General features: G+C 42.0%; 1 protein-coding gene across 1 annotated transcript in view; it reads right to left on the bottom strand.

Annotated features, from left to right (window-relative positions):
- Nucleotides 1–20318, bottom strand: part of STX17 (syntaxin 17) — a 57061-nt gene that overhangs the window by 13199 nt on the left and 23544 nt on the right. The window contains exons 4-6 of the mRNA XM_004600262.2: nt 9986–10211; nt 1268–1383; nt 1120–1170 (exon numbers count right to left, since the gene is read on the bottom strand). Of these exons, the coding sequence (XP_004600319.1) occupies nt 1120–1170; nt 1268–1383; nt 9986–10211 (393 nt within the window). The remainder of the gene's footprint in view (nt 1–1119; nt 1171–1267; nt 1384–9985; nt 10212–20318) is intronic.

The raw sequence follows: 20318 nt of genomic DNA on the forward strand, positions 1-20318 counted from the left end.
TATAATTTAAAGCTGCACGCTAGAGAAACTGTAACTCAAAAGATATATAACCCCCTAGACACAGCTGGGTCAAGAACAAAGAACTAGGGTGGGAGGGAGCTGCACCAGTGTTAAGGCATTTGGGTAGACCCCTGTTTGATCCCTGGCACTGTGCAGTCTCCCCAGCACTTCTGGGAACCCCCAAAACACAGAGCGAAAGTGTAATCTCCGAGCACTGCCATGTGTGGCCCCTGAAAACAAGCAAACACATTTTTAAAAAATGGACAAAAAAAAAAGAACAAAACCTAGATATAAAGCAGAAACAGGTTCATACCTGTGTATACACATATATGTGCATACATACATACACACACACACACACACACACACACTTCCCACATTTGGGAGAGTAAAGGTTAATTTAGAAAAATGACAGAAAATTTTATTCTTTCACACCAGACCCTTTTTGTGTCCACTAATATGTTAATGAGTGTCACAGCTCCCCAATTAAGTAAAATATGTTTCTTATCTTTATCTTTGACTCTTCCGTCCTCCTCTGCTCTCTAAGCAACTACCTCTTGGCCATCCTTTGTCTTTACACCTGAATTGCCATCGCTCTTGGCTCAGTTCCTCAGTCAACTCCTAATGCTGCCCGGCCTGTTATTTCCCCTTTCCTGAGGCCCCATGTCACGAGATCTTTCAGATACACAAACTGAATCCTATTACTCAAACCTGCACAAAAGTCTGAGTTGGTTTCTTAATGACTACAGAGTAAACTCGAAAGAAAAAAAATCTGGCATTCAGTGCCATGTCCTCAGCCTGGCCCTCCCCCCTCATTCCTTTGCTCACCCGTGGCACCTTATGACTTTTGGTTGCACTGAGGTACTGGTTGCTCCTGAGAGGCCATAAACTTCTCTATGCCATCTTACTGTTCTGTTGTCCCCAAATAGACACCCCCCCTCCCCGCCCCACTCCTTGGCGCCCTTTGGAGCAACCTCCAAGCAGAGTCAGGACTAGCTTCCTCTGCACTTCCAGGTATGCCCCCCAACAAAATAAAACAGTAACACAAGTCTAGTGATCGATAAAAGACTTTACCCTATTACCCCAACAAGTCTGAACTCTTAAGAGCTACATACTTACATTCACTAGGAGGGAGAAATCAGTGACCAGTTGGCTAAGTTCAATTAAGTCCTTGAAAAAAGAAAAAGAGACAAAAAAAAGCAAGTTACTTATTTTCACACTTCCTGGTCACTGAAAAGGGGTTTTTAAAAAAGAGCTTTGAACTTACTGCTTCTAAGTTTTCCCAGGATTCTGCAGCGTTTTGATCTCGAGGAATTTCAGGCAACGCATATATCTGAGTCAGACTCTGAGAGTTGGCATCAGGTTCAGTCTCGGGAAAGTTTCCTGGATGGACACAGACCCACAGTTAGCTGCGTTGTTAGAAAGGCAACAGTAAGACTCAACAACACCATCATGGGGTCAGATAATACAGCGGGTAGGACATTTGCTTTGCACATGCCAACCCGGGTTTGATCCCCAGCATCCCATATTCTGATGCACCTCCAGGAGTAATTCCTGAGTGCAGAGCCAGGAGTAACCCCTGAGAAGTACTGGGTATGACCCAAAAAGCAAAACAGAAAAAACTAATAAAGTTTGAAAAAAGAATGGACTACATCAAACAACTGCCACTGAAAATGCTGTCTGAAGAAATTAGATAAAAGTAAACTGATTCATTGATTCGCTTGAGTGGGCACCAGTAACGTCTCCATTGTGAGACTTATTGTTACTGTTTTTGGCATACTGGATATGCCACGAGTAGCTTGCCAGGCTCTGCCGTGTGGGCAAGATACTCTCGGTAGCTTGCCGGGCTCTCCGAGAGGGGCGGAGGAACTGAACCCAGGTCAGCCATGTGCAAGGCAAACACCCTACCCCCTGTGCTACTGATCTAGGCCAAAAGTAAATAGATTGTGCTATAAAAATAAGGCAGAACGTCCTGATTAGTTAATAAGTATTTCCTCTTTATTCTATAATGTCATCTTCTGAAGCAACCGCTACCATTACTATCTATTCTGATTGGCCTGACTAGGTGTGGAAGCTACACCGCAGGACAATTGATTCTATTTGGTTCTTACTTCATGAAGAGACGGCCAGGAGAAATGGGTTTGACAGTTTTAACTGTTAAATAACTAACCTTTTCTTTGGCTACTTTAGCTATAAACATCTGATTCGGAAGGTGTGGAAAGCAGGGAAGTGATAGTACTTTGGGGGTCGGGGGGTTGGGACTTGTAGGGGAGGTCATACCCAACACTGCTCAGGGGCTATTCCTGGCTCTGTGCTCAGGAGTGCCCGGGGGAGGTGCTGGGGACCGTGCTCTAGCCACATGCAAGGCAATGCCTCACCTTGACTCTCTCTCTGTCCAGAAAGTGATGGGTTTTTAACTAATGAACCTTAGTCATTATTGGCACTGTCAACTTTTTAATTTTGTTTTGTTTTGGTTTTGGCCATACCTGGCCATGCTCAAGGATTACTCTGCTCTGGAATCACTCCTAGCAGCTTGAGGGACCATATGGAGTGCCAGGGGTAGAACCTGGATGAGCCACATGCAAGGCAAGAGCCCTACCCACTACACTATCTCAAAGCCCTGAGAGTCATTTTTTCTGACACATATCTTGACTGCAAAAAGGCAAAATTAAATACATAAAAGCCAGGGTGATGATGATGATGATGCTTACTTTGTTCTGTCCCTATTACATATCAAGTGCCTGTGTGTGCATGTGTGTGTATGTACAGTCACTACTGCTACTATTGTTACTACTGCTATAATTAATGGAGTTGCCTAAGTGGCACAGAGACAGGCAATTTCGATATTCTCTGATTAAAAAAAAAAAACCAACGCAATGGATAAGTATGAAAAGCTACATGAGTATGGCAGAGAAGTATTTAACAAAGACTACAGGAGCAAGAGAGATGGGCGAGGCAGAGGGCTCGGGCCTGAGAGAATGATATGCACAGAGGCCTGGCATCTGATCAAAGCTCAGTACAGCCAAAGCAAAGACTTACAACAAGAGAAAACTAAAGGGCGAGGCTAGAAATCTGAGATGACACAATTCCTACCACCGTACTAGGTTTAAGAGCTTGGTCTGTCTCATCAGATCGATACAGAACTCTTCAAAGGAGTTGGGGACGATGGGGAAGCCGAGGGCAGCCGTAATTAGGCAACGAAAGCTGCAGTGTGAGGAGCAGACGGAGGATGGAGTTGGAAGTTGAAAAGCCAACTGGTAAACCCTTATAGCCCCTCTAGTACCAAACGATGATGGTCTGCTCCAGGACAGAGACAATGGGAATGAGAAGAGGTCACTACAGGTCAACGCCTTTCAGCCCTGTTTACTTCAAGCTCAAACACCTTCCAGTAAACATTTCCTAAACAGCCGCCGTGTACTGCATGATGTGGCACCCGAGGTGAAGGAGAGAAGTACAGTGCAAGGCAGCTGCTCTCCAGGAACTTACATCCCAGAAGCAAGACACCCCTAAAACCATTAACAGAGCACCCTGGGAAAGGGCACGACAGAATCTTATCATACGGCAGGGGCGTCCGAGCTGGAGGTGGCCCCTGATCGGTATGGTAGGGTGCACATTTATGGATGGTTCCACAGAGAAGGTGCCCCTCCTGGGCAAAGACAGGAAGATAAACTCTAGACCGAGGGATCACCAAGAAAAAAGGCCCTGAAAGAAGTACTGTAGCTTACAGTAAGGTCAGCAGTATGGTGTGGCCAAAGCTGGAAGTAAAAGACATACATAACCATAAGTGTGAGACTGTACAAGCCACTTATTCTGAACTTTACCTGGCAGACAGTGGTGAGCACTGACGGGTTATAAACAGGGAAATAACATAACGACACAGGACTCCTGAGTTACTCTTAAAATAAGTCACCATAACCTTAAAGTTATCTTACCTTTCTAGTTTTTCCACCTTTTTTCCACTAGCAAACCAGTACTTGATAAACAAACAAATAACAACAAAAAAACTGCATTACTATTTTTTTTCTTTTTGGGTCACACCCAGAGATCCTCAGGGGTTACTCCTTTGGTGGGGGGCACACCCAGCTGTGCTTGAATTACTCCTGGCAGTGCTTGGGGGACCATATGGGATGCCAGGGATCAAAGCTAGGTTGGCCTCATGCAAGGCAAACGCCCTACCAGCTGTACTATCACTCTGGTCTTGCATTACTATTTTACCTTCAAAATCTACCACTGTTGGGCTGCAGAGATAACACAGTGGGTAGGGCGTTTGCCTTGCATGTGACCAACCTGGGTTCGATTCCCAGCATCGCATATGGTCCCCCGAGTACTGCTAGGAGTAATTCCTGAGTGCATGATCCAGGAGTAACCCCTGTGCAACACTGGGTGTGACTCACAAAGCCAAGAAAAAAAAAAAGAAAAAAAAAACATCTACCACTGTTATATGGGTTGCTAAATAAGCTTGTCTGGATTGCTTAAGAAGGATATAGCTGACTATAATATCTTTTATAGATGTATCAGAATCAACAGTGTTGCTTAAAAGTCCAATCTCAATTTATCTAAATACGCTTCCTTCTCTTAATACGAAGCATAAAAACATCAGATCTATGGCTTTATGTTTGTTTTGAGCCATCCTAAGTATTTCTTGGGGGTTACTCCTGGATCAGTGCTCAGGGGTCTATGTAGTCCAGCAGTGCTGGAGATCGAAGCTCGGGCAGTGCTGGGGATCGAACCTGGGGCTTCTGCATGAAAAGCATGTGCTCCAGCTTCATTATAGAGGAAGTTCTACATGACAAACTTATGGCAAGTATCTATTTTTTTTTTGGCGGGGGGGGGGCACACCCAGCTGTGCTTGAAGCTTACTCCTGGCTCTGTACTCAGGAATCACTCTTGGTGGGCTCAGGGGGTTACAGGGGTTGCTGGGGCTCAAACATGGATGGGCTGTGTGCAAGGCAAGTGCCTTACCTGTTATACTATCTGTCTGGCCCTGTATCCAATATTTTTAAAGTTTAATGTTGTCTTTTACAAATGCTGAAAAGAAGAATCACTTATCCAGTGTTCTAAAACACTGGAAATAAATAAATTTCACTGAAAATAAATAAATTTTGAGTGAAAAATTTATTTATTTTCACTCAAAATAAATAAATCAAATTACTCTGACGCTTTCCCTCCTTGGACTATTCCTATTGTAGATGAACCACAACTCTAATAAGAGTGAACGATAATTTTGTTCAGTGTTACCATAAGCAGACTAGATTTACAGAGGAATTTTATAAAACACCATGCTTATTCTAAAGAGTTTTTTCTTTTTCGGTATTGGGGCCACACTCGACAGTGCTCAGCGGCTACCCCGGCTCTGTGCTCATCACTCCTGTACTCAAGAGACGATGCACGGTGTCAGGAGAAAACAGGGTCGGATTCATGCAAGGCGAGCACCTTAACCCATGTACTATCTCACCAGTCCCCAAAGATATTTTTTAATCCATCTTTTTTGTGCTATTAAAGAGAATTTGAATGAAGCACGCCAGAGCTATTTCAAAATGAGCCAAAATTAGCATACATAGGTTCTTCATCTGAAAAATGAAGGGATGGGAAACACTTGACATTTTAAGCAAACATGAAAGATTGCCCTTAGTGAAAAATAAGAAATGTTTAAGTCATTCATCTCTCATTTGAAACCAAACTGCGTATGCATCTTAGTTCAAATAGTCTTAGAACAAAGAAATCTGTTCTATTCCATGGAAAATCCTGCTGTAAACTTACAACTCTGAACATCACTGATCAATTCAAAGCATGACTAACAATTAAGAAAAGAAACCCTTTAATTTCATAGTCTATTACAGCTTTGATTTAAAAAAAAATCATTACCTCAGTTATCATCCATTGACTCACTGTTCATAAATTGCTTCAAACATGATAAGGCTAAACACTGAAACAAATTATATATGTAGAGAAGGCTGGGGAACTCTATCATTCACACAGAATAAAAACTGAAACTGTTTTCTAAGACATAATAATCTCAGCTCCATCTAAACGCAAATAATTGCAGTGTGTGAAGAATATACATCACTCACCACTGCTGTTCCAAGTCTAGTTTTCAGACCCTTTATTCTTTGCTATAAACTCAAAACAAGATATGTTTTGCTAAAGTGAGAAATTAGTTTAATAACATGAATGTAAGAATTTTCCCCTCTATACATCCAAATATTCATTTCTTTGCTCTCTCCCCAAATTTCAAAAAGGGCAATGGTCCTACCAAGAATCACAACACATAATGTAAGAAATTTCTGCTACATTAGGAAAAGTTTCATTATAAACTAATTCAAAAGAATTTATTGAACTTTTTTCATATTTTTAAGAGTTTTAACATAGTGAAATCAATCTTCCAATCATCTACATAAACTTGTCCTAAATAAGATGACTTCAAGCCATCGCTTAATTTCTCTCCAATGAGGGACTTCAAAAAATGAAAACTAGCTAGCAGAAAACACATCTTTAAGTAATAGACAAAACTATCAACATGTTTCACAAAATGTTCAGCACATGAATATCCCTATGATATTATCCAGTTATTCATCAAATTCAATATGTTGGCCTGAAGTTCCAGCATTTTTAAGGCTGGCTTCTTTGCTCTAGTGACTATATGTTTAAAATGTAGTAAGATTTCTGTTCCTGTTACATCAGAGAAGTATGTGTGCTGGATGGGGTGTAAGGAATACAAAGCTGAAGAGGAAGCACGGGTTCACTCTGTAGGGCTTCATACACCTTCCTGAACACGAATCAAATCTGTAGGCTCATCACTTCTCCTAGTGGGAAGTAATACACTAAAAATGAAATCAGACTCGTAAGTGAGACAGAGGGAGTTTCTCAGATCAAACAAGATTGGCAGAGATGTGCTTGAGGAACTCTCAGGATTGGTACAAAAGAAACAGCAAAATCATCACAGCTCTCCTCCTTAAACTTAATAAGCTTCTTTCATTCTCCGGAGAACATAAAACGTCCTATTCCACTTGTTATTTCTATCTGTAAATGGAAAACTATTTTTGAATTTTGCTCTCACTCATGGAAATGTGGCGATGCCGCTCCTGAATCTCTGCTGATGTTTCCAACCAATTTATTTAGAATCAGATTGAGTTTTTTGCAGGAAAAGTATTTTAAGGCACTTCTATGCAAATAAAACACACTCTCCCCCACCCCATATAGGCTGTCACTACTATAATGAGTATCTAAAGTAAAAATAAAGAAAAAAACAGAGAACACCAGATAAAAATATGTAGAATGACAGAAGAGTCTATAGCCAGAAGAGAGCGAACATGGAGCAAAGCCCATTCCCACGCCCTATTAAAGTCTTAAGTACACGGACTGCTTTCTCTTCATTCCACAGCCTCTTCCCATCTTCACAATCAGGCTAATATTTCTGAACTTAAGGCAATCTCACACGTGGTAAAATACTCAGGCACTTGATGAAACAGTTTGTTTGAACTGGCAGTGGGTTCAAAGCCAAAGCACAATTTGACCAGCAGGTCACTGAGAATCTGAAATTCTAGACACTGAGTTAGGAATAACGGAAGTAGCTAATTCTATAAGTGGAATTCAACGAAACAAGCACCAGTTTTCAGAAAATTAATTTTGTAGATTTTCCCCCACCCCCAGAGGTAACTGGTTAGGTCTTAAAGTAATCTGATGTCCCATGAATTGAGAAGTTCGGACTCAAGAGAATAGGAAAATAATTTTACCCACATTTTCTGGCTCTGTCTCAATCTTTTTTATTTCCTTTGACATATGCATCCTCAAATTTGCCAACTTTATTTATTTATTTTTTTTAAATAACAGCTTCCTACAAGAAAACTAATTGCCAGGAAAATAGGTAAACTACCTTCTTCCAGCAATCCCCTAATCCTTCTGATGATAAATAAATCCAAGTTTGCTGAGCCTGAACCGTTCTGGAAACACCAACAAAGCAATTATAAAATGCAAGTATTAGAACACTATTGCATTGTGAGAAAATGCTCAAAACTCAAAATTTTTGTTTCTGAGCTATTCCCGAGGCTGTGCAATTCAAAGCAAAACAGAGAAGCCAGCCACCCATCTTCAGAAACTCAGCATAGCTCCACGATTATTACCGCGATCCCAACTTCCATGAAGTCTGGGTGGACAACATGCCCCTTAATCACAGGGGTTATCAAGTCCAGTCTCTATGCATCTTCATAGAGTGAGAATCAATATACACTACATGATAACAACATCATTTGGTCTCATCAGTATGGCTGTGAGGACCTTATCCGAACCGAATGACGTAAAGAGTAACCCTAATCGATCGAAAGGCATTTTTCCCACACGCACTCCAACTAGGGATAGCGTGCTCACAGTTCCTTCTCCTCAAAACACTTTAGCTACTGGTTATACACAGAATGAAAGAAGTGACTAAACCACATCTAAAATTATGAAATTATCTTTAAAATGATGGGTACTCATTTAAATTTATGAAAAATTTATTAATGCCACACACTATGTTCTTTGTGAAAGGCTCTGAGATACATCAGAAATAAGATTACTCAACTCCTGAGAGTGGCCTGAATATATACTCCAATAGATTGTTAGATATCCAATAAATTACTGTATCATTAATACTAAAAAGAGAAAGTTAAAAATAACCTGGCTTTGGAGATAGGTACAGGAGTCTCCTGATAAACAGAGAAAAACTGGGTAAGTGGTTACAGAATCCAACACTTAGATTCTGTTTTATTATAATTTACCTATAACTCACCTTTTCAATAAAGACTTAAAGGCAGTTTTGAAGGACTGTAAAAGGGTAGCATAAATTAAGAATAAAAGTGAAACCCTTGGGGCTGGAGCGACAGCACAGTGGGTAGGGCATTTGCCTTGCATGCAGCCGACCCGGGTTCGATTCCCAGCAACCCATATGGTCCCCTGAGCACCGCCAGGAGTAATTCCAGAGTGCAGAGCCAGGAAAACCCCCTGTGCATCGCCGGGTGTGACCCAAAAAACACCAAAAAAAAAAAAAAAAGTGAAACCCTCAAGCCAAAAGGAAAGCGGCAATTGTTTATTTTTAAGACAGGATAGTGAAAATATTTTACTTTGGTAGTCAAAAAATCTGAATTTAAGATTTCTATTACATAACTCAAATAGGAAAACCTTTATCTGTTGCACAGCTCAATGCTTATAAGATGAAGATAAATACCAGTCAACTGCTCTAAAATACCACTATGCATTAAACCAATACTTATTTTTCCAATTCCTTATTAAAAATATTACCGTAAATGTAATCAACAAGATTAAGTTAATCCTTAGAAGCTATATAATGACAAATTTCACAAGAGTTTTTTTTTCCATAACACCTTCTCATCTCCAAGCATGGTAAAACCAGAATACTTAAGAAAAATGTATGCCTGGGGTAGAGATGCCAGTACATCAAGTAGGACACTTGCCTTGCATGTGGCTGACCCAGGTTTGATCCCCCAGCACCCCATATGGCCCCAACTCTTGACAGAGCTGTACCCTGTGTGTAGAGCCAGGAATAAGCCCTCAGCACCACTGGGTGTGGCCAAAACACAAAAAACAAACAAAAAAACATAAAAACACAGGAAAAATGTATGCTTTGCTAGGCTTCTCTTGCTATGGAGTTAAGGGAAGATTATTCTGCAGACCAGGATGACACTCTCCTTAGGAAAGAATTTTTAAGTGATTTTCAATAAACAGGTAAATAAGGCCAGCCTCATTTACGTAAGGCATAGCCTCACTATATATATATATATATATATATATATATATATATATATATATATTGGATCTTGCAACATTTCTTGGGTCCATATCTCCAGGTATAGTCGGAGCCTAAAAGGTCAGCATACTGCAACAGGCAGTGCTGTCTCGTGACATGTGCTGTCTGCCATATTTGTACAAGGAACTGTGATTTCATTCATTACAAGGCCAGGGTCAAGAATAAGACCTAGATACAATACATTACCGCCAACAGTCATGGATCTGGTCAGAGAAGGCTGAAATAAAGTTTCCTCATCATTGAACTGTTTCTTAAGTTCTTCTACAGATTCCAGATGTAGTTGGAGAAATTCGGCAGTTGCTGCTGATGCATCTTCTTTAATAGGATCTATCATTCTCTTCAGAAGTATTAAGTCGTCCTTTCGAACTTTCAAGCAAAGCTTCTCCATTTCTCGGATATTGGAGCGAAGTTGCTTTATTAAAAAAAAAAAGTCATTAAAACCACAATTTCTTAGAAGAAAATATCCTTATTTTCAGAAGTAACTGGTGACAATGATAATGATCGGAAATGATGATAATAACAGATACATACAGCTTTCTATTTTCCTTATAGAAGATAAATATAGCTTTCTCTTTTCCATATCTCTGGCCAAATCCAGTTCTGTTTTTTCTTTTGTGGGGGCAGGGGGCAGGTCTGGGACACACCTTGTGGTGCTCAGCAGTTATTTCTGGTCCGTGCTCAGGACTGACCCTGGCAGTCCTTCTGCAATGCTGGGAATTCAAAAGGACATGAGAAAATGGAAACATATACCTTGCTCATGGATAGGGAGAATCAATATTGTCAAAATGACAATACTCCCCAAAGCAATATACAGATTCAACGCAATCCCTATAAGTATACCCATGCCATTCTTCAAAGAAATGGATCAAGCAATCCTAAAATTCATATGGAACAACAAACGCCCACGGATAGCTAAAACAATTCTTGGGAAAAAGATGATGGGAGGCATCACCCTCCCCAACCTCAAACTCTACTACAAAGCAGTAACAATTAAAACAGCATGGTACTGGAACAAAGGCAGAGCCGTAGACCAATGGAACAGGGTGGAATATCCCTACACACAACCCCAAATGTATGATCATCTAATCTTTGATAAGGGAGCAAGAGATGTGAAGTGGAACAAGGAAAGTCTCTTCAACAAATGGTGCTGGAACAACTGGACAACTACATGCAAAATAATGGGCTTAGACCTTGACCTGACACCATGCACAAAAGTCAGATCAAAATGGATTAAAGACCTCAACATTCGACCACAAACCATAAGGTACACTGAAGACAAGGTCGGCAAAACCCTCCACGATATTGAAGATAAAGGTATCTTCAAAGGTGACACAGAACTAAGCAATCTAGTAAAAACAGAGATCAACAAATGGGACTACATTAAACTAAAAAGCTTCTGCACCGCAAAAGATACAGTGACCAGAATACAAAGACTATCCACAGAATGGGAAAGGATATTTACACAATACCCATCAGATAAGGGGTTGATATCAATGGTATATAAAGCATTGGTTGAACTCTACAAGAAGAAAACATCCAACCCCATCAAAAAATGGGGCAAAGAAATGAACAGAAACTTTACCAAGGAAGAAATACGAATGGCCAAAAGGCACATGAAAAAGTGCTCTACATCACTAATCATCAGAGAGATGCAGATCAAAACAACCACGAGATACCACCTCACACCACAGAGACTAGCACACATTCAAAAGAACAAAAGCAACCGCTGTTGGAGAGGATGTGGGGAGAAAGGGACCCTTCTACACTGCTGGTGGGAATGTCGACTGGTTCAGCCCTTCTGGAAAACAATATGGACGACTCTCAAAAAATTAGAGGTTGAGCTCCCATTTGACCCAGCAATACCACTGCTGGGAATATATCCCAGAGAGGCAAAAAAGTATAATCGAAACAACATCTGCACATGTATGTTCATCGCAGCACTATTTACAATAGCCAGAATCTGGAAAAAACCCGAATGCCCTAGAACGGATGACTGGCTGAGGAAACTTTGGTACATCTATACAATGGAATACTATGCAGCTGTCAGAAAAAAGGAGGTCACGAATTTTGTATTTAAGTGGATGGGCATGAAAAGTTTCATGCTGAGTGAAATGAGTCAGAAAGAGAGAGACAGACATAGAAAGATTGCACTCATCTAGGGTATATAGAATAACAGAGTGGGAGACTAACACCCAAGAATTGTAGAAATAAGTACTAGGAGGTTGACTCCATGGCTTGGAGGCTGGCCTCACAGTCTGGGGAAAGGGCAACTCAGAGAAGGGATCACCAACTATAATGTAGTCGAAGGCCATATGGGGGAAGGGAGTTGCGGGCTGAATGAGGGCTAGAGACTGAGCACAGTGGCCACTCAACACCTTTATTGCAAACCACAACAGCTAATTAGAGAGAGAGAACAGAAGGGAATGCCCTGCCACAGTGGCGGGGTGGGGTGGGGGGAGATGGGATCGGGGAGGGTGGGAGGGATGCTGGGTTTACTGGTGGTGGAGAATGGGCACTGGTGAAGGGATGGGTTCCCGAACTTTGTATGAGGGAAGCATAAGCACAAAAGTGTATAAATCTGTAAATGTGCCCTCAGGGTGATTCACGAATTAAAAATAAATAAATTAATTAAAATAAAAAAACATATTAATAAAAAAAAATGCTTACATGCAAAAAAAAAAAACAAAAGGTTTGGCCACAAGTGAGGCAAGTGTCTTATCTCTTGTATTATCTCTCTGGTCCCCAAATCCAGTTTCTTTAGTATAAACATCCTCTACTTTGAACACAGAAAATATTTACCAACAACTGAATAGAGAGGAAATCTTAATGTTTCACCAAATTTGAAAAATACTGAGATCAAACAGACGATGTACTCTTGAGTATATGAAAGAGGCCACAGATAACAGCTCAATGTCAGAGTACATGTCTTATATGTGTAACACTGTGGGTCTGATCACTGGGACCACCTCCAAAAACTACCGAGTTAATAAGCTAAAAATAATAAAATTAAATCATTACCAAAACTACACCAAGAAGGGGCAGGAGAGGTAGAACAGGGGGTAAGGTAAGTCACTTGTGGCCACTCTGGCTGACCCTGGTTTGATCCCTTACGCCACACATGGTCACTCCTGAGCAGAGTCAGGAGTAGCTCCTGAGAGTCACAGTGTCCCCCACCCCAACCCCTAATCAGAATAAAATATACATCTAGAAACATTGCACATCTGGGAGCCCTAGAGACAGCTCCAGGGGCTGCGGGTGAGAGGCGGGGATGACCCACATCACAAGGGACCCTAAGCAACACGGGCAGTGCTCCGTCCCCCATTCCCAATACTGCCAGGTATGGCCCCCCACAAAAACGAACAGAAAGAACCAATGTGTATCTGGACAGGAAGGGTATTTCTACATACTTCACAAGGCAAAAGAAAAAACTGCAGTGAAAAGTTTTAAATTGAACTTTAAAAAATAATGTTGGGCAGGACAAATTAATCAATGGCATAGAGCTTTGTATGCAGGAGGCCTGGGATCTATCCCCAGCACCACATGGCTCCCTGACACTGAGCCAGGAGTAGCCCCTGAGCAAGTTTAAAAAATAATGCATACTGAAATGAATAGAGAGGTCAAGTAGCTGTGAGGAGAGCTGGAGAGACGGTACAAGGCTGACAAGGCTGAAGGCGTTTGTCTTGCATATACCTGACCCTGGCCTGATACCCAGCACCACACATGGTCCCTCATGCCACCAGGAGTGATTCCTGAGTACAGATCCAGGCATCGGTGGGCAATGCTTGGTGTGACCCCCAAATCCTCTCTTTGATGCAGTTCTCAGCCATGCATACAGCTGTGGCACATGTACTTGGCTATATGGCCAGAGAACTAGGCAAGCAAAAGGGACAAAAAGTTTCTGGGTGACAGGCCTGGAGAAGAGGCCCGAGGAGTCCACTGACATCACAAAGCAGAGGAACACAGGTGATAGGGTCCCAGCCGCAGCCCTCGCACTCACAGGTCATACAGAGGAGGGAGGATAGCAGGACAGGACCTGCTCTCCATATGCTGGAGAGGGGACAGTGACGGGATGGGAGGGGTGATGTCATACCTGGATGAAAGAGAGACATGGGGAGGGTCCTAGAACCTCCAATACAAAAGTGCAAATAAATGGTAACTTCATAAATATCGGGAGTTCTGTATGCAAATCTCTCTGGCGTTCATCGAGGACCCACAAGCACGGGCTGGCTTGGGGATCGGTTTCCAGTGACAGTGCCCACAAGGTGTCAAAGTGGTAGTCTAGCCACTGTGATCTCCACTTATCACAAAGAGTTAGGTAAGTTAGATAAGAACCATTTTTACCTTTCATTGGGTGGAAGATAGAATGTAAAACACAAACAAACAAAAACCACTTCCCTCTTCTAATTAATCCTCAATATTGTAAAGTGAAAACAAGACTCATGAGAGAAAGTTCCCGTGCTCGTTAGGGGTTGAAGATCATTACCAAAAAAGAATGAAAAACCTGCCACCCACCACCCGCAGCCAAGTCTTTAGCACAAGGTCAATTCCCTGGGAGCGGCCCTGGATGCAGAACGGAGACTACGTTTGGTCTGGTTTTCTGCTAGTCTAGTCTAGTCTCATTGTTTTTCATCATTATGCCAGGGGCCTCTTTAAGGATAAAACCTTTCTGAGAGGGACGACGGAGCCATGCTGGAGGGGCTCGGGATCATGGGTTACTGGGTGTTGAACCTGGGCTCCCACACGCAAAGCATGTGCTCCGGCCCTCGGAAGCATCTCCATGTCCACTGAGCTCCTTTAAAACAGCTCTCTTCGTGTGAAAAATCTCTCTAACGCCACCTCCAGGGAAGATATGCTCCAGCCTGCACGCCTTTGGTAGCTTTGCTCACTTCCCAACGTCCTCTGCTCATGAGTTAAGACCTTTAGAGATGGGGGCCTCTGGTGAGCTGGGCCAGCTCTCCTGCATGTGTACAGAAGGTGCGCATGCTAGCAATAAATTTATTTTGGGGCCAGAGCCATAGTCCAGCAGGTATGGTGCTTGTCTTGCACAGGTTCGGCCCAGATTCAATCCCTGATATCCTGTATGGTTATGGTCCCCCGAGTCCTACCAGGAGTGATCCCCTAAGCCCAGAGCCAGAAGTAAGCCCTGAGCACCACCAGGCATGACCCCTAAACAAAACTTTAATTAATTAAAAATACAATAAATTTCTCTTACCAAGTTGGGCAGGTCTAAGGTCTATGGGGAGTTAGGTCAAGTGTGTTAATGGCAGTGAGCAGGCGAGTCTATGTGAAACAGCAGACTGTACGTGAAGATGCTGGCAGAACCAAATGTAGCATGGGAGGTGGGATAAGCATGGCTGATGTCAAAGAAAGGGGGACAAGCAGAAGGCTTATTCCTGGAGACACATTCCACATCCCTCAGCCTTTAATTATAAATGTTATTTTAGGCACCTGTGGTTTATAAAATTATTAGTCATAGGGATTCACACATAAAATATCCAGCACCACTCTCTACCTAAGCATCTGCTTCCGAGTGGCCCCACCCACCATGGTGAAATCCCTGAGCCCTTTAAAAATAAGTTGTGGGGACACAAATGGCAGTGCTCAGGGCTTACTCCTGGCTCTGTGCTAAGAAATCACTCCTGGAGATGCTTGGAGAATGATACAGGGAGCTGGGGATTGAACCAGAGTTGGCTTCATGCAAGGCAAGTGCCCTACCCACTATCTCACTGGCCCAATCCTTGAGCCTTCTACAGATCATTAAAACCCACACTGCATGACTGAAACCCAATTGCGAACAACTTTGTAATTGTGTCTCTCAATGATTTAATAATAGAAAGATAGAGAGAAGAAAAGAGAAAGAAAGAAAGAAAGAAAGAAAGAAAGAAAGAAAGAAAGAAAGAAAGGAAGGAAGGAAGGAAGGAAGGAAGGAAGGAAGGAAGGAAGGAAGGAAGGAAGGAAGGAAGGAAGGAGAGGAAAAGTATCAATCTATATTACTTAGTTCACATGCCTTAGGGTAACATTTTAATATCAAGTAACTGTCATGTTTAAAATAAACATTTGGGAAAGTAAAGTGAAATTTATCAGTTACACAGGCGGGCTGGGGGTCTGGGGGGGAGGTATACTGTGATTCTTGGTGGTGGAATATGTGAACTGGTGAAAGGATGGGTGTTCTAGCATTGTATAACTGAGACTTAAACCTGAAAGCTTTGTAACTTTGCACATGGTGATTCAATAAAAGAATAAATTTAAAAAAAATAAAATAAAATAAACATTTGGGAAGCAAAAACAAACAGATAAATTTCTGTGTCTTAAGATTCTGTCTGGGGCTGGAGCGATAGCACAGTGGTAGGGTGTTTGCCTTGCATGCAGCTGACCCGAGTTCGAATCCCAGCATCCCATATGGTCCCCTGAGCATTGCCAGGACTAATTCCTGAGTGCAGAGCCAGGAGTAACTCCTGTGCATGGCCGGGTGTGACCCAAAAAGAAAAAAAAAATTCTGTCTGCCTGACACTTGTTTGATTATCTGTTCAGCCTCTGAAGAACACAGTGAAGAACTGGAGGATTTCTCTGGGGCCTGGCATTACATACTGGAAACTATGAGACTTTAGGGACGTGAATCAAGTTTAGAGAAAACAGTTGTACGATGCCATAGCAGAAACTGCATTGTGATAGGAAGATCTTTTTTAAAAAAAAAAAGTTTCTAAAAAATGAAATTCTTATACCATAAAGAGAAATCAATCTGATAAGAAAGAAAAGAAAGCAACATCCTAGGAATCCAATATAGTTGGGTAGGGAGTGCTATGATAAGTTCAGAATTTTAAGAGACTTGTTTTTAAAAAGGGTGGATAGATGAAAAGAAAGACATGTGAACGCGAAATAAAAAAGAGCGGTGTGAAATGAGGAGAATCATGTAAGTAAAGCCCAGAATGAGCGGAGGCTGGTGAAAAATGTTAAGAACAATAAAAGGGATTTGAAAAATACATGTAGAGCAAGAAGAGCAAGAAAGAAGGTTCAGACCTACTGCTTGGGGCAGATGGTGTAATGTTAACAGACGATGCAGGGAAAGCAGAGCTGCTGAACTCCTGTTTCACTTTCTGATTCTCTATTAAAGAGAACTATTCAAAGTTGAAAGAGGCGTGAGAAGCATGCAGAAAAGAAACCTGAAACATCGCATTTTAAGGATCCCAAATGAAACTCTGAGAAAAACAAGCTTTAAAAACATAGAAGAGTTTCAGCAGTAATGAGGCTATTTCAAACAGCACAACGCAGGAGTTAATTGGAGTTCCGGGAGAAGAGAGAAGAGAGGGGCAGAAAAAAAATACTTAAAGAACTAAAGTGTATGTATACACACACACACACACACACACACACATTTGTATTTGATATAAACTAAATACCTAGAGAGGAGAGAAGGGCAACAAATTTAATGCACAAGAAAGACAAAGGAAATTCTCCCAAGGCCCATCAATATCAAGGTGCTCAAAACTAGTTACAAAAGAGAAAAAATCATAAACATAGAGAGGTGTACTACATGTAGAGGAATAATAAGAAGAATGAAACAGAATTTTCATTTGGAATACTGCCAAAGAAGACAACTGAACAACATCTGTAAAATACTGAAAGAAAAACAATCTAGAATGTGATATATAGTAAATTTCTTCCCCCCCCCCCCGCAAGAAACCAATGCCTATAAGGTTTTCAGATACAGGAAAAAGAATTCAGCAGCAGCCAAACTGTGCTCCAGGGAAGCCTTGCAAGCAACAGGAAAAGGGGACCAGACAGAAAAACGGGTCCCCACAAAGATGCTAGTACAGAAAAGTGAATGACCAAAGTAAATACACTTCCCCTTAATATTTAAATTGCACAGAGACTTGAGGACTCAAGCATCATGCAGGCCTGGGTGGGAGCGTAAAGGACTAGCGACCAGGCATGCCCTGGCATGTGAAAGTCTAGGGTTCGATCCCGAAGTGCCATGGGGCAGTGACCCCAGGACATCGAGCTGGGAGTGGCGTCCTAGGCCAGCCCCAAACCAACCCCAAGCCCATTAAACATAATGAAGTACACAACACATATATAGAAGCAAAATACACGACAATTTCTCAAAGACTTGGAGGGAAGAAACGCTTGTATGTCCTAGGTTTCCCTGTGTGTGTAGCGGGTGTGTGTGTAGGGGGGCACAGGGTGGAGTGGGTCACTCCTTGTGGTGCACAGGAGCTTCTGTGTTTAGGAATAACCCCTGGTGGTGTTCAGGGGACCATGCGGGGTGCCAGGGACTGAAGGTATCTTAGCCCCTTAGCACTCTGTCTCTGGCCCAGCTTTTTGAACATATGTATGAATCTCATGATATCACTTGAAGAGAAAATATGATAAGGTGTACCGTCTAAGTCCCCGATCACCAGAATAACACAGAGTTAAAGCTAGCAAAACAATGGAAGAAATAAAAATAATTCAAAGTAGGGCAGGAGAGAGAGAGCACGGGGCTAAGGTACTTGCCTTGCACATAGCAGACCCCTCTTCAATCCCCAGCACTACTTGGCAGGGCCCCGAGCACTGCCAGGAGTGATTCCCTGGGCACAGAGCCATAAGTAAGCCCTGAGCACAGCTGGTGTTTCACACCCCCCAAAAAAAAATTCCAAAGAAAACAGAAGACCATGAAGACCATTAGTCATTATTCAAATAAACATTAAAATCACAACGCAATAAAACTATACACCAATTGGAATGGCTAAATAATTTGAAACTAACCATGCCAAATATTGGCAAGAAAATGAAGGAATGGATGGGACTATAAAATGATTTTGTCCATATGAGACCCGTACCCAAATGTTTATAGCGGCTTTATTTGTAATAGTGCCAAACTGTAGACAGCCCAAGTGTCCATCAGTATATGAATAAACAAACTGTGATATACCCATCAATAGAATACTAATGGAACAGGAATAAAACACTACTATACATTATAATACAGATAAATTTAAATATAGTTAGGCTATTAAATTAAGTCAGAAAAAAAGTACATGTTGTGTGATTCTGGTTATACAAATTCTAGGAAATCCAAATCCTCCCTCCCTCCTTCCCTTCTTTTCAGTTTTGGGGTCACAACTGGTGTTGCTCAAGGCTTACTCCTGGCTCTGCACTCAGGATCACTCCTGGCGGGCTCAGGGAACCAAATGGGAGGCCAGGGATCAAACCCGGGTCAGCTGCATGCAAGGAAAGTGCCCTACCCACTGTACTCTCTCGCTCAATCCAAACTATTTCAGTCTAGGGACAGAAAGTAGATGAGTGTGGGGCTGGAGCAATAGCACAGCGGGTAGGGCGTTTGCCTTGCACTCAGCCGACCCGGGTTCTAATCCCAGCATCCCATATCGTCCCTTGAGCACTGCCAGGGATAATTCCTGAGTGAAGAGCAAGGAGTGACCCCTGTGCATCGCCGGGTGTGACCCAAAAACAAACAAACAAACAAACAAACAAAAAAAGTAGATGAGTGCTTGTCTGAATACCAGGAGGATAGGAATAGGGATGTGTGCCAAGGAAGAAGGGGCACAAAAGGAAGGAAAGGCTGGGAACGGAGTTACAAAGTGGGATGGAAAATTTTGGGGGGTGATAGATAATGTTATCTTGACTCTATTGGTGGTCTCAAATCACATATACGAGTCAAAACTTACCAAGTTTGTACATTTCACTGTATGTGAATCAATTATGCTCAAGAAGGATGTTTGGGGAGGGGGGGGAAAACACAAAAAGAAAGTCCACTTTAAATATATATAGCTATATGAACAAAAATGATAACAGTTAAATCAAAGTGGGGGAGCCTTCTGATGAAGACAGAAGCAAGAAAACTGGAACCCAGGAAAGATATGCAGGGTCTTCACTGGTATTCTTAAGTTTTATTCAAAAAGGAGAGAGGAAATTATAGCAAAAGTACTAAGATCCCACAAAGCAGGAAATGGGCACATGAATGTCACGGTATTTTTGTTTGGTTTGCTTCAGGGGCCACACTTATCATTGCTCATTATTCCTGGCAATTCACACAGGGATCACTCCTAGCAGTGCTCACGGGGCCACATGGGATGCCCGGGATCAAACTGGGTCAGCTGCACGCAAGGCAAATAAATGCTCTACCTGCTGTATATTGCTGGGGCCCGAATGTTCCTTTTTTTTTTTTTTTGATTCTTTTCTACATTTTTCTGTGTCTGTTTAAATGAACTTTCTAGAAGTGTGTATCTCTTTTTCCTTTGTGGTGGTGGTGGTGGGGTGCCAGGACTCACCCACGTATGGCATGTACTCTACCACTTAGTCACGGCCCTAACCTCAGGAAAATAAGTGACTCTGTTAAGAAGTTCTCCAGTGTTAAGGCTGACACAAGGGTGAGTCCTCATTCTTCTCTCAAACTTGTGAATTCAGAACCAATGGTCAGAGCTACGAAAAAAGAGTAGACAAAAATCTAAGATCAAAGGTTCCTGTCACTCAGCTCAAAATTCTCTGTACATCTCCATATCTAGTTTATTAAAAATATTTC

The sequence above is a fragment of the Sorex araneus genome, chromosome 1, assembly GCF_027595985.1.
Source record: "Sorex araneus isolate mSorAra2 chromosome 1, mSorAra2.pri, whole genome shotgun sequence".
Classification (NCBI taxonomy): Eukaryota; Metazoa; Chordata; class Mammalia; order Eulipotyphla; family Soricidae; genus Sorex; species Sorex araneus.